At 48.0% G+C, this 12,690-nt stretch overlaps 1 protein-coding gene across 4 annotated transcripts in view; it reads left to right on the top strand.

The window, feature by feature from the left end:
- rtkna (rhotekin a) overlaps positions 1 to 12,690 on the top strand; it is a 236,689-nt gene that overhangs the window by 152,636 nt on the left and 71,363 nt on the right. For 3 of the 4 annotated variants that reach the window (XM_063045172.1, XM_063045171.1, XM_063045170.1), the window contains one exon: positions 5,512 to 10,191. The exons of the other annotated variant lie outside the window; for it this stretch is intronic. In XM_063045172.1, coding sequence (XP_062901242.1) covers positions 5,512 to 6,023 — 512 coding nt within the window. In that variant the 3' untranslated portion in view covers positions 6,024 to 10,191. Of the gene's footprint in view, positions 1 to 5,511; positions 10,192 to 12,690 lie in introns of those variants that run through there. 4 annotated transcript variants of the gene reach the window in all.

The raw sequence follows: 12,690 nt of genomic DNA, 5'->3' as shown, positions 1-12,690 counted from the left end.
TCCCATCTGACCGATCCCATCCTAATCTTTTCAAAATGGTTTTTTCCTCTTATCAGGGGGCCCCTAGCTTCATTGATTTCCACGCTAACACCGACTAGGTTTGTTAGCATATCAAAAGCCGGTGACCGTCTCAGTTCGCGTCGGTCATGATCAATAACATTTTTCCCCCTGGGCAGCCGGTAACTCTCTTTCATGATTCCACCAACTGTTTCCTCCAGCACCGCAAAATGTCCACCGGGGGGTACCTCGTGGGCCATGTTAAAAACCTCATCCCCATAACTCTTTTGCACCACCCCCCACTCCTCATCTGCGGATACTGTCCTTGATTTCCCTTTCTTCCTTAGCACTTCCTCATCCGCACAATAGCCTACTAGTTCCCTTGTCAAGGCTGTGTCAGAGAGAGCGGTCTCGGCAAAAACCATCAGCCCCTCGTCTCGCTCCTGCGTCTGCACAAATTCTTTCCTGGCTACTGCTACGTCCGTCCCAGCTCCCTCACTACCTCTTATCTCACTACACCCTGTCTCATACAAGGTTGGCAGAAATGTTTCAGCCAAATTCACCATCGCGGGCGGGGCCTCCATGCTGGCAGGCTGACCCGTCAATCTCACGACTGGGAACACGATTCCTCCGGCGATGTCATTACCGAGCAAGACTTCCACGTCTTTCATCGGTAATTCGGACCTCACCCCAATCGTGACTAGTCCAGAGACCAGGTTGCTCTGTAAGTGTATCTGGTGCAAAGGGACTGACTCTGTCCCTTCCCCAACACCTTTGACCTCTACCTCCCCAGTCTGGGTCTCTGAGCTAAACTCTAATACACTCTTCAGTATTAGTGACTGACACGCTCCCGTGTCTCTCCAGATCCGCACTGGAACTGGTTTTAACCCCTCCTTCACTGACACCAGTCCGGCCGAGATAAACCTCTCGCGCCCTTCCTGGACTTTTTCAGACCTGTCCTTCCCTAGCGGTTCGCTTAACAGCTCGATACAGCCATTCAAAATTTCCGCTTTTCCTTTCCCCGTCTCCTTCCTTGGGGCAAAGCACCTGGACGCAAAGTGTCCGACTTTCCCACAATTATAACAGACGACCCCAGGAGACTTCCTACTAGACTGCTCCCGGTCTACCTTATCCTTTTCACTAGTCCCCGGCTTACTTTCTGACTTTTCCGGTGGACTCTTCCCGCCGTCCTGACTACCCTTCTGGTAGCCTTTACTCGGGGCAACCTTCATTTTATGCGTCAACGCATACTCATCCGCTAACTTAGCAGTTGCGGCTAACGTGGCTGCCTCTTTCTCATCGAGGTAGGGTCTCATACCCTCAGGGACACAACCTTTAAACTGCTCAATCAGAATCAGCTGCAGCAGTCTGTCATAATCCCCCTCTACCCCCTTCGAGGCGCACCAACGCTCACAATATGTTTGCATCTCGCGAGCAAACTCCAAATACGTGCAGTCCCACCGCTTCCTCGCATTCCGGAACCTCTGCCGGTATGCCTCCGGGACCAACTCATAAATCCTGAGGATGGCCTCCTTCACCACCTCATACTTCTGGGCATCTTCCGCGGATAAAGCGGAGTAAGCTTGTTGGGCTTTCCCTTTCAGTACACTCTGAAGTAAAACAACCCACTTATCCCTTGGCCAGTCCTGACTTATGGCCACTTTTTCGAAATGGAGAAAGTACCGATCCACATCGGTATCGTCAAATGGGGGAACCAGCCTAACCTCCTGGGTCGCCCGGAACCCTCCACCTTGGTTCGGCACGAGCCCCTGCTCGGCCCTTATCTTTAACTTCTCCAGCTCAAATTCCCTTTCCCTCTGTTTCTCCTCTCTCTCCAACTGTCTGTCCCTCTCTCTCTCTTCTCTCTCCAACTGTCTTTCTCTCTCTCGCCTTTCTAACTCTCTCTCCTGCCTTTCTAACTGCTTCTCTTCGTGTTCTAACTGCCGTACCCGGAACTCGTGCTCGAGTCTCAGTTTTTCAAGCTGTACCTGTACCGCGTCTCCAGCAGGTTTTTCAATAGACACCTCCCCCAGCTCACCTTGGGGAAACACACCTTTAGATACATAGTGCTCTACAATAGCTCTGTGTATCTCCTCTCTCCTCATTGTCGACTTCACCTTAGCAAGATTCACCCGTTTGGCCACAGCTATCAATTCCGATTTCCTGGCATCCTCTAATGCCTCCAAGGTCGGCGCCTTTATAAATTCCTCAACCTCCATTTCTGCTGTTTGTCTTTTCTTTCTTTCGGGAATTTTAACCCAATCAATTTACTCCGTCCCAAATTTAGCGTTCAAAATCGCGGACGAGAACCCCACTTATGTTACGTACCCCGTAACTGGGTTGCCAAACCAGCAGAAATGGATCACTCAGTTGGAGTCTGGAGTACTAGAACTAAGAAAGTTTTATTAAAGAAACAAGCAACACAGTAATCGAAAGGATAATAAATGCAACAATTCAGTGATGATAAACACACATGTGCACAGAAGTAAGATAACAGCATCAATCAAGCTCTATCGTTGTCTAGGGGTAAATGACCAATTTCAAAATGACTCAAAGTTCAGTCCAGTTTGTAGTTCAGTTCGCAGTAATCGTTGCCATGGCGATGGACAACGTGGGGGAAGAGAGACATAGAACAGGAACAACTGATCATTCAGAACGGCTTCACTCACAGACCAGCGAGATGGCTCACAGACCAGCGAGATGGCTCACAAACAGCTTTTGGGCAGGTCCTTGGTGATGTCACCTGAGGTCACCGACTGTGACCCCTCCTCCAGATGCGGTCGATCCTCTGCAGTGAACCCGGCACCCAGGCAAGGGCGGACACACACCGGGTTCCCGCTGATCGTACCTTTCCACCCTGGTCGTTGTCTGGTACTTCTCACCCACTCGTGAGAAGCGTACCGCTTCCAGGGTCTCGTTACCTCGGGTGGCGTGTGTGTCTGTCTTAGCGAACCTGTCCCCTTTTTATCCCCCTGCTGGGGTATCGCCTGTCCATCACTTCAAACAGTTCAGGGTTCAAAGGGGGAGCCGCTCCAGACAGCTCTCTCTCCCACATCCCTTCATTACACATCTCCAGACGCTGCTCCATTGTTCCTTATCTCTCCTTCCCCTGAGGGCAGGTGGCAGACCAACTGCTGATGCCACTGATGCTAGCCCAGGCCAGCAAACATCTTAATTTTATGTGTATTCTCGTAACAGTACCAAAAGCTCTCTATACGACCCTATCTACCTGTGACGCCACTTTTAGGGAATTTTGTATCTGTATTCCCAGATCCCTCTGTTCCACTGCACTCCTCAGTGCCCTACCATTAACCCTGTATGTTCTACCTTGGTTTGTCCTTCCAACGTGCAATACCTCACACTTGTCTGTATTAAACTCCATCTGCCATTTTTCAGCCCATTTTTCCAGCTGGTCCAAGTCCCTCTGCAGGCTCTGAAAACCTTCCTCACTGTCTACTACACCTCCAATCTTTGTATCATCAGCAAATTTGCTGATCCAATTTACCACATTATCATCCAGATCATTGATATAGATGACAAATAACAATGGACCCAGCACTGATCCCTGTGGCACACCACTAGTCACAGGCCTCCACTCGGAGAAGCAATTCTCTACCACCACTCTCTGGCTTCTTCCATTGAGCCAATGTCTAATCCAATTTACCACCTCTCCATGTATACCGAGCGACTGAATTTTCCTAACTAACCTCCCATGCGGGACCTTGTCAAAGGCCTTACTGAAGTCCATGTAGACAATATCCACTGCCTTCCCTTCATCCACTTTCCTGGTAACCTCCTCGAAAAACTCCAATAGATTGGTCAAACATGACCTACCACGCACAAAGCCATGTTGACTCTCCCTAATAAGTCCCTGTCTATCCAAATGCTTGTAGATTCTGTCTCTTAGTACTCCCTCTAATAACTTACCTACTACCGACGTTAAACTTACTGGCCTATAATTTCCCGGATTACTTTTTGATCCTTTTTTAAGCAACGGAACAACATAAGCCACTCTCCAATCCTCTGGCACCTCACCTGTAGACAGCGACATTTTAAATATTTCAGCCAGGGCCCCTGCAATTTCAACACTAGTCTCCTTCAAGGTCCGAGGGAACACTCTGTCAGGTCCCGGGGATTTATCCACTTTAATTTTCCTCAAGACAGCAAGAACCTCCTCCTTTTCGATCTGTACAGTTTCCATGATCTCACTACTTGTTTCCCTTAATTCCATAGACTTCATGCCAGTTTCCTTAGTAAATACAGACGCAAAAAACCTATGTAAGATCTCCCCCATTTCCTTTGGTTCCGCACATAGGTGACCACTCTGATCTTCAAGAGGACCAATTTTATCCCTTACAATCCTTTTGCTCTTAATATACCTGTAAAAGCTCTTTGGATTATCCTTCACTTTGACTGCCAAGGCAACCTCATGTCTTCTTTTTAGCCCTCCTGATTTCTTTCTTAAGTATTTTCTTGAACTTCTTATACTCCTCAAGCACCTTATTTACTCCCTGCTTCCTATACATGTCATACAACTCCCATCCTTTCCATGTTTCATTGGAACGTACCTACTCAGAACCCCACACAAATATCCCCTGAACATTTGCCGCATTTCTTACGTATGTTTCCCTGAGAATATGTTTCCAATTTATGCTTCCATGTTCCTGCCTGATAGCCTCATATTTCCCCTTACTCTAATTAAATGTTTCCCTAACTTGTCTGTTCCTATCCCTGTCCAATACTATGGTAAAGGAGATAGAACTGTGATCACTATCTCCAAAATGCTCTCCCACTGAGAGATCTGACACCTGACCAGGTTCATTTCCCAATACCAGATCATGTACAGCCTCTCCTCTTGTAGGCTTACCTACATATTGTGTCAAGAAACCTTCCTGAATACACCTAATAAACTGCACCCCATCTAAACCCCTCACTCTAGGGAGATGCCAATCAATATTTGGGAAATGAAAATCTCCCATCATGACAACTCTGTTATTATTACTCATTTCCAGATTCTGTTGCTGTGATTCCAGTTTGTGATCTACAATAAAGTAGATGTTGTTGGGGGGATCTGAGATTTCTGTGCACAAGGTACCATAGAGAGGAGGAGGGCTCCGCTCACAGGTCTCATGGCGGTCTGTGAGACAGTGAGAGGGTACATATGTGTGGATCAGGGCAGTTTGCTGGGCAGAGCGATGTCCTGGGTCGCATGTCCGAGTGACCTGTGGCTTGTTCAGGGATGGAGAGGCAGCAGCCCTCTACCCAATGAAAGGGGCTAGGAGACGTTTAGTTGTAGGCAGAATTGCCTGTTTTGTGACAATGGGATAAATTATTTCGGGGCAGTAGGGTGAGATCAAGGGCAGAGCCAGGAATGATCAGCTTTTGAGGCATGTTCCCCAGGTCTGTAACTGGCCACCTCCTGAACTCTGAATTTCTGTGACTTTCCACACACAGCTGGACAGTCAGGTCATTTATTGTTTGTGTGTAATTGGATATTCTCCCTTCCGATTCCAGTTATTGACTCCGCAGACAACACTGACCCTGCTGTGGACATGCTGAGCGGCCACATTCAGACAGACGCTGGCTACAGAGATGGAACCCTGCCCCCCTGGTACGCACTTTTTGAGAACTCTCAGAAGCGAGTGTGTAAAAGCACTGTCCCCTTGCTCTGTGGTGGTGTGGTTTCAGAGAGAGATGGCCTCTGCACGGACTGGATACAACGCCATGCATTTGACCTCCAGCCGACAGATAAGGACTGGAATGCCCAGGGTCTCTGTGCTGGAGAGAGTCACTTCACAAGGCCACGAACCCAATCCTTGGATGCCAAACTTATGAGCTTGAAGTGCCAAGCCCAAAGGGCAGAAGCTTTATCAAACAAACGCTCTGTACTGCTATCGACAAGCTCCACGCAGACCTGCAGTGCAGACTACAACCCCGAAACTGAGCTGAAGCTCGCCTCAGCACCAGCTTCTGAGGAACAGAGTTCTAGCCTGCCCACCAGTACACGACAGCAGACACAGGTGTAACCGGGAAATCAGCAGAGGTGTACCGTGGTAACGGATATCGTGGCAGCTCCACTCTTTGTCCCCACGGCACAGCTGCCACGACTGTGGATCTCTGGTGGGCCAGGGTTGAGGGAGAAGGCCTATGGGGATTGAAACGGGAGAGAAAAGAGAATTGGGAGCAGGGTTGGATCACGGCTCCACGCCAGCCTCATCATCCACCTGTCACTACCCTCCAACTGCAGACCTGCTCCCTTCCCCTACCTAGTTGTCTTTTTCTCAGCCCCCTGTACACCTTCAGTCACTGCCAAATCCCTACTCAGCACAACCCCTGCTCGCCTTACACCAAAAATCTCCCCGCCCACTTTACACGAGAAATCTCCCCACCCACTTTACACCGGAAATCTCCCCGCCCACCTTACACCAGAAATCTCCCCGCCCACCTTAGGCCGGAAATCTCCCTGCCCACCTTAGGCCGGAAATCTCCCTGCCCACTTTACGCCGGAAATCTCCCTGCCCACTTTACGCCGGAAATCTCCCTGCCCACTTTAGACCGGAAATCTCCCTGCCCATTTTGCGCCGGGAATTTCCCCGCCCACTTTACGCCGGAAATCTCCCCGCCCACCTTAGGCCGGAAATCTCCCTGCCCACTTTACGCCGGAAATCTCCCTGCCCACTTTAGACCGGAAATCTCCCTGCCCACTTTATGCCAGAAATCTCCCTGCCCACCTTACGCCGGAAATCTCCCTGCCCACTTTACGCCGGAAATCTCCCTGCCCACTTTAGACTGGAAATCTCCCTGCCCACTTTATGCCAGAAATCTCCCTGCCCACCTTACGCCGGAAATCTCCCTGCCCACTTTACGCTGGAAATCTCCCTGCCCACCTTAGGCCAGAAATCTCCCCGCCCACTTTACACCAGAAATCTCCCCGCCCACTTTACACCAGCCATTCTCCCTTCTCAGTTCTGATGCTCTCTTTTTCCTGACACATTGAGATTTCAATCCAGCCCCACAGATGTTGCTTGAGCTGCTGAGTTCCTCTGGCAGTGTGTGAATCTGGATTCTAGCATTGTCCGTCTCATGTGCCCCCACCACGACTCCTCCTCTGTGCCAGCTTCCCATCAACCTCAACGTTCCATCTTTCAAATATTTGACTGTTTTCACCTCGTACCTGTTACCTGATCTGACCTCCAGCTCTGCATGTTTGACCTTAATTTCAATGGTCTCATCATCCAGGCCCTTCTACCTGTTTTCGTATAGGAGCAAACTCGGCGAGTTCTCACTTTGTTTCCTCTGCAGGACATTGATGAACAGAAAGAAAAAGAGGCCCAAGAACCAATCCTCACGTTATATCCCTCCTGTTGGGAAAGTCTGTGGCCTATAATCCATGCCAACACATTCCCTCCTGTTGGAAACGGGCCTGTCTAATCCATGCCAACACACTCTCCCCTGTTGGAAACAGGCCTGTCTAATCCATGCCAACACACGCCCTCCTGTTGGAAACAGGCCTGTCTAATCCATGCCAACACACTCCCGCCTGTTGGAAACAGGCCTGTCTAATCCATGCCAACACACGCCCTCCTGTTGGAAACAGGCCTGTCTAATCCATGCCAACACACTCCCGCCTGTTGGAAAAATCTTTGTGATTTATCATCCATGCCAGCACACCCCACTCCCCCCGTTGGAAAACGGCTCGTCTAATCCATGCCAACACCCTCCCCCCTGTTGGGAATGGGCCTGACTGATCCATGCCAACACATTCCATCCAGTACATAAGGGCCCTTCTTGAACACTACAGCACAGAAACATACGCTTTGGTCCCTCATTTAAACTGCCTGGTTCCACTGATCTGCACCTTGACCACAGCCGTCCATATCCCTGCCATCCATGTACATATAAACATTTCTCTTAAATGTTGAAATTGAAATCACATGCACCACTTTTATTGGCAGCTTGTTCCTTGCTGTCATGATCCACTGAGTGAAGATGTTTCCCATCATGTTCTCCTTAAGCATTTCACCTTTCACCCTTAACCCATGACCTCTGGTTGTAGTCCCATCCAACCTCAGTGGAAAAGGCAGCTTACGTTTACCCTATCTATACCCCTCATAATTTTTGTATACATCTATCAAATCTCTCCTCAGTCTTCTATGATTTAAAGAATACAGTCCTAACCTATTCAATCTTTCCTTATAACTCAGGTCCTCCAGACCAACAACATCCTTGTAAATTTTCTCTGCACTCTTTCAATCTTATTTACATCTTTCTTGTGGGTGGTGACCAAAAGTGCAAATAATAATCCAAATTAGGCCTCACCAATGTCTTGTAGAACTTCAACATAACATACTTTGAATAATGAAGTGTGCCAATGGCTTATTATCCATGCCAACACACTGCTTCCTGAAACCAGAGATCTACCTTAATGCACCAGCCTGTTATGTGGCAATTTGTGCCTTTTGGAAATCTAAATGCACAATATCTACTGTAAACTCTTCCTGTTACATCCTCAAGAAATCTGAGCAAAAAAAGGTCAAATATTGTTTACCTTTCATCATACCGTGTTGACTGTGTTTGATTGGATTCACTTTTCTGAAATGATGAGAGGGACATAGGCCATGTCCCGCTGGCCTGTGATAACACAGTATTGTTCTGTGCCTTTCTTCCTGCATCTGAAACATCTGTGAATGGTGGTGTTCTGCAGGAATCCCTACTGGGATCTCTGCTGTTTGTGATATTACTCTGGCTGGAGGTCCATCACTGGTGGTGTTCCGCACAGATCTGTACTGACGGAGGTTCACGAGGATGATCCCAGCAATGAAGCGGTTAACCTGTGAGGAGCAATGAAGGGGTTAACATATGAGGAGTGTTTGGCAGCTTTGGGCTTGTGAATTTAGAGGAATGCAGGGGATCTCATTGAAACCTACTGAATGTTGAAAGGACTAATTAAGGTGGATGTGGAGAGGAGGTTTCCTGTGGTGGGGGTATCCAGAACAGCCTCAAAATTGAGGGGCCACCTTTTAGAACAGAGGTAAGCAGGTATATTTTTAGCTAGAGAGTAGTGAATCTGTGGAATACTGTTCCACAGACTGCGATGGAGGCCAAGTCCATCAGTATATTTAAAGCAGAAGTTGATCATTTCCTGATCGGTCAGGGCATCAAAGGACATGGTGAGAAGTCAGGTGTGTGGGGTGGAGTGGGATCCGAGATCTCTCATGATAGAATGGTGAAGCAGACTCAATGGGCTGAATGGCCTAATTCTGCTCCCATGTCTTATGATCTTATGAACTTGTCAGGCCATGGGGATTTATCCCCTCTGATTTTTCCCAGGACAGCAAACACCTGTGGATAGTGTGGAGGGCTGTCAGACGTTACGGCGGGACATTGAGAGGATGCAAAACTGGGCTGAGAAGTGGCAGTTGGAGTTCAACCCAGATTAGTGTGAGCTGGTTCATTTTGGTAGGTCAAATATGGCAGAATATAGTATTAATAGTAAGACTCTTGGCAGTGTGGAGGATCAGAGGGATCTTGGGGTCTGAGTCGATTGGACACAAAGCTGCTGCACAGGTTGACCCTGTGGTTAAGAAGGCATACGGTGCATTGGCCTTCATCAATCATGGGATTGAGTTTAGGAGTTGAAAATGTTGCAGCTATATAGGACCCTGGTCAGATCCCACTTGGAGCACCGTGCTCAGTTCTGGTCGCCTCACTACAAGAAGCATGTGGAAACCATAGAAAGGGTGCAGAGGAGATTTACAAGAATGTTGCCTGGATTGGAGAGCATGCCTTATGAGAATAGGTTGAGTGAATTTGGCCTTTTCTCCTTGGAGCGGCAGAGGATGAGAGGTGACCTGATAGAGGTGTACAAGATAATGAGAGGCATTGATCGTGTGGATGGTCAGAGGCTTTTTGCCAGGGCTGAAATGGCTAATATGAGAGGGCATATTTTTAAGGTGCTTGGAAGTAGGTACAGAGGTTAGTTTTTTTTACGCAGAGAGTGGTGAGTGCGCAGAACGGGCTGCCGGTGACAGTGGTGGAGGTGGATACGATAGGGTCTTTTAAGAGACTTCTGGATAGGTACATGGAGCTTAGAAAAATAGAGGGCTATGGGTTACCCGAGGAAATGTAACTTTCGCTTCGGCTAGCAGCCCGGCCTATCTTTAGAAATGTCGCTTAGGTGGATGCTGCGTGATGTGTCCCCTGTTACAAATCAGTACGTCAAAATAACAAACAGTACACAATATGCAATTAAATGATTAAGCTTTATAATTCTTAATTTGACTATGTGGTTAGTAAAGAAACAAAAAAAAGAAAAAGGGCCCAAACTTATGAAACAGTCTGTTGTGCACATTTAGAGCTCACTGATAAGTTGATCGTCCACCGTTGACCTCCTCCGATCATAGCTGCCCTTCGGACCCTCGCTCCCAAGTCCACCCTGTCCGGCGGTCTACCAACTCTCTCCATTCGCGTCTTCTCTCCTCATCTCTCCCCGGCAAAAGTCCGCGAAAATCTCTCTTCCAGATTCACAAGAAAGAACAACAGCATTCCAAACCCCGTTATCTCTAGTCATAACCCAAACATTGCTGCTACAGAGAAACCATTACATTATCAGTGAAACCTTACAGCATGTTACAGTAATTTCGAAGTAGGGACATGTTCGGCACAGCTTTGTGGGCTGAAGGGCCTGTATTGTGCTGTGGGTTTTCTATGTTCTCTGTCCGTCCTACCTGCTCTGTAATCTGTACAGAGTCCATGAAGTTGATGCCACTTTGTCTTCTGTAAACTCAGAGTCCTTTTCCTGACTAAATCCAGATGAAAAAAAATGTATTTAACAAATCCCTCATCTGTTTTGGCTCTGCAAATGGATTGAGGAAGTAGAGAGGTTACAGATGGAGTTAGGTAGGTTAGGAGAATGGGCAAAGAGATGACAAATGGACCTGCTAAGTTCCTCCAGCATTTTGTGTGTTTTGCTTGGATTTCCAGCATCCGCAGATTTTCTCTTTGAGATGGATTACAGTGTTCGGAAGAGTATGGTGATGCACTCTGGGAGAAGAAATGGAAGGGTTGACTATTTTCTAAGTGCAGAGAAAGCACAAAAATCTGAAGCCCAAAGGGACTTGGGAGTCCTTGTACAGAATTTCCTAAAGGCAAATATGCAGATTGAGTGTGTGGTGAGGGAGGCAAATGTGATGTTAACATTCATTTCAAGGGGACGAGAATATAAATGCAGGGATGTTATGTTGAGACATCATAAAACATTATTGAGGCATCACTTGGAGCATTGTGAGCAGTTTTGGGCCCCTTATCTTAGAAAGCATCTGCTGAAACTGGAGAGGGTTCAAGGAGGTTGACAGAAATGATTCCAGGATTGAATGGCTCGTCATCTGAAGAGTGTTCAATGACTCTGGGCTTGTGCTCACTGGAATTCAGAGGGATGAGGATCATCTAATTGAAAACCATTGACTGGTAATAGGCCTTAATAGAGTGTATGTAGAGAGGATGTTTCCTGTGCTGCGAGAGTCTAAGACCAGAGGACACAGCTTCAGAATAGAGGGACGTCCTTTTACAACAGAGATGAGCAGTCATTTACTCAGCAAGAAAGTGATGATTCTGTGGATTTTCTTTGTCACAAGCAGCTGAGGCTACCAAGGCTTTATGTACACATAACTCACTCGCATGTTACATATATAAAAGGCAGAGATGGATAAAATCTTGATTGGTCAAGGCTAAAGGGATATGGGCTGGGAAAGGAGGGAGACTCGAGCTGAGAGGAATTGGGGTCCCTTGCAATCCATTTGCTCTGAAAATATTTGTGGAATCAGTTGCGATTCTCCGTGTCTGCTGCAGCAAACTGACATCTTCTTTCAGAAAGTGATTTCTTTCTGCTGTGGAAGGTAGGGGGTGGTGGGACAGGAGATTTGGTGGGACTGTGAGTTTTACTGTATAGGATCTTTGGGGATTTCATTGGAGTAGGAATTTCTGTGTAGGGGTCATTGAGTGCGGGGTGTTTCTGTGTAGGTGGTTCAGTGGGTGTGGGGTGTTTCTGTGTAGCTGTCAGTGGGTGTGGGGTGTTTATGTGTCGGTGTCAGTGGGTGTGGGGTGTTGCTGTGTCGGTGTCTGTGGGTGTGGGGTGTTTCTGTATAGGTGGTTCAGTGGGCGTAGGGTGTTTCTATCTCGGTGGTTCAGTGGGTGTGGGGTCTTTGGGAGTAGGTGTCAGTGGGTGTGGGGTGTTTCTGTGTCGGTGGTTCAGTGGGTGTGGGGTGTTTCTGTATAGGTGTCAGTGGGTGCGGGGTGTTTCTGTGTAGGTGTCTGGGTGTGGGGTGTTTCTGTGTAGGTGTCAGTAGGAGCGGGGTGTTTCTGTGTATTTGTCAGTGGGTGTGGGGTGTTTCTGTGTAGGTGTCAGTGGGTGTGGGGTGTTTCTCTGTAGGCGTCAGCGGGTGTGGGCTATTTCTTTGTAGTTATCAGTGGGTGTGGGGTGTTTCTGTGTAGGTGTCAGTGGGTCTGGGGATTTCTGTGTAGGTGTCACTGGGTGTGGGATGTTTCTGTGTAGGTAGTTCAGTGGGTCTGGGGTGTTTCTGTGTAGGTGTCAGTGGGTGTAGTGTGTTTCCGTGTCGGTGGTTCAGTGAGTGTGGGGTGCTTCTGTGTAGGACTCAGTGGGTGTGGGGTGTTTTTGTGTAGGTGTCAGTGGCTGTG

This window comes from Mobula hypostoma, chromosome 4, assembly GCF_963921235.1.
Source record: "Mobula hypostoma chromosome 4, sMobHyp1.1, whole genome shotgun sequence".
Taxonomy (NCBI): domain Eukaryota; kingdom Metazoa; phylum Chordata; class Chondrichthyes; order Myliobatiformes; family Myliobatidae; genus Mobula; species Mobula hypostoma.
The sequence above is the reverse complement of the archived record's forward strand: the minus strand, read 5'-3'. Positions and strand labels throughout refer to the sequence as shown.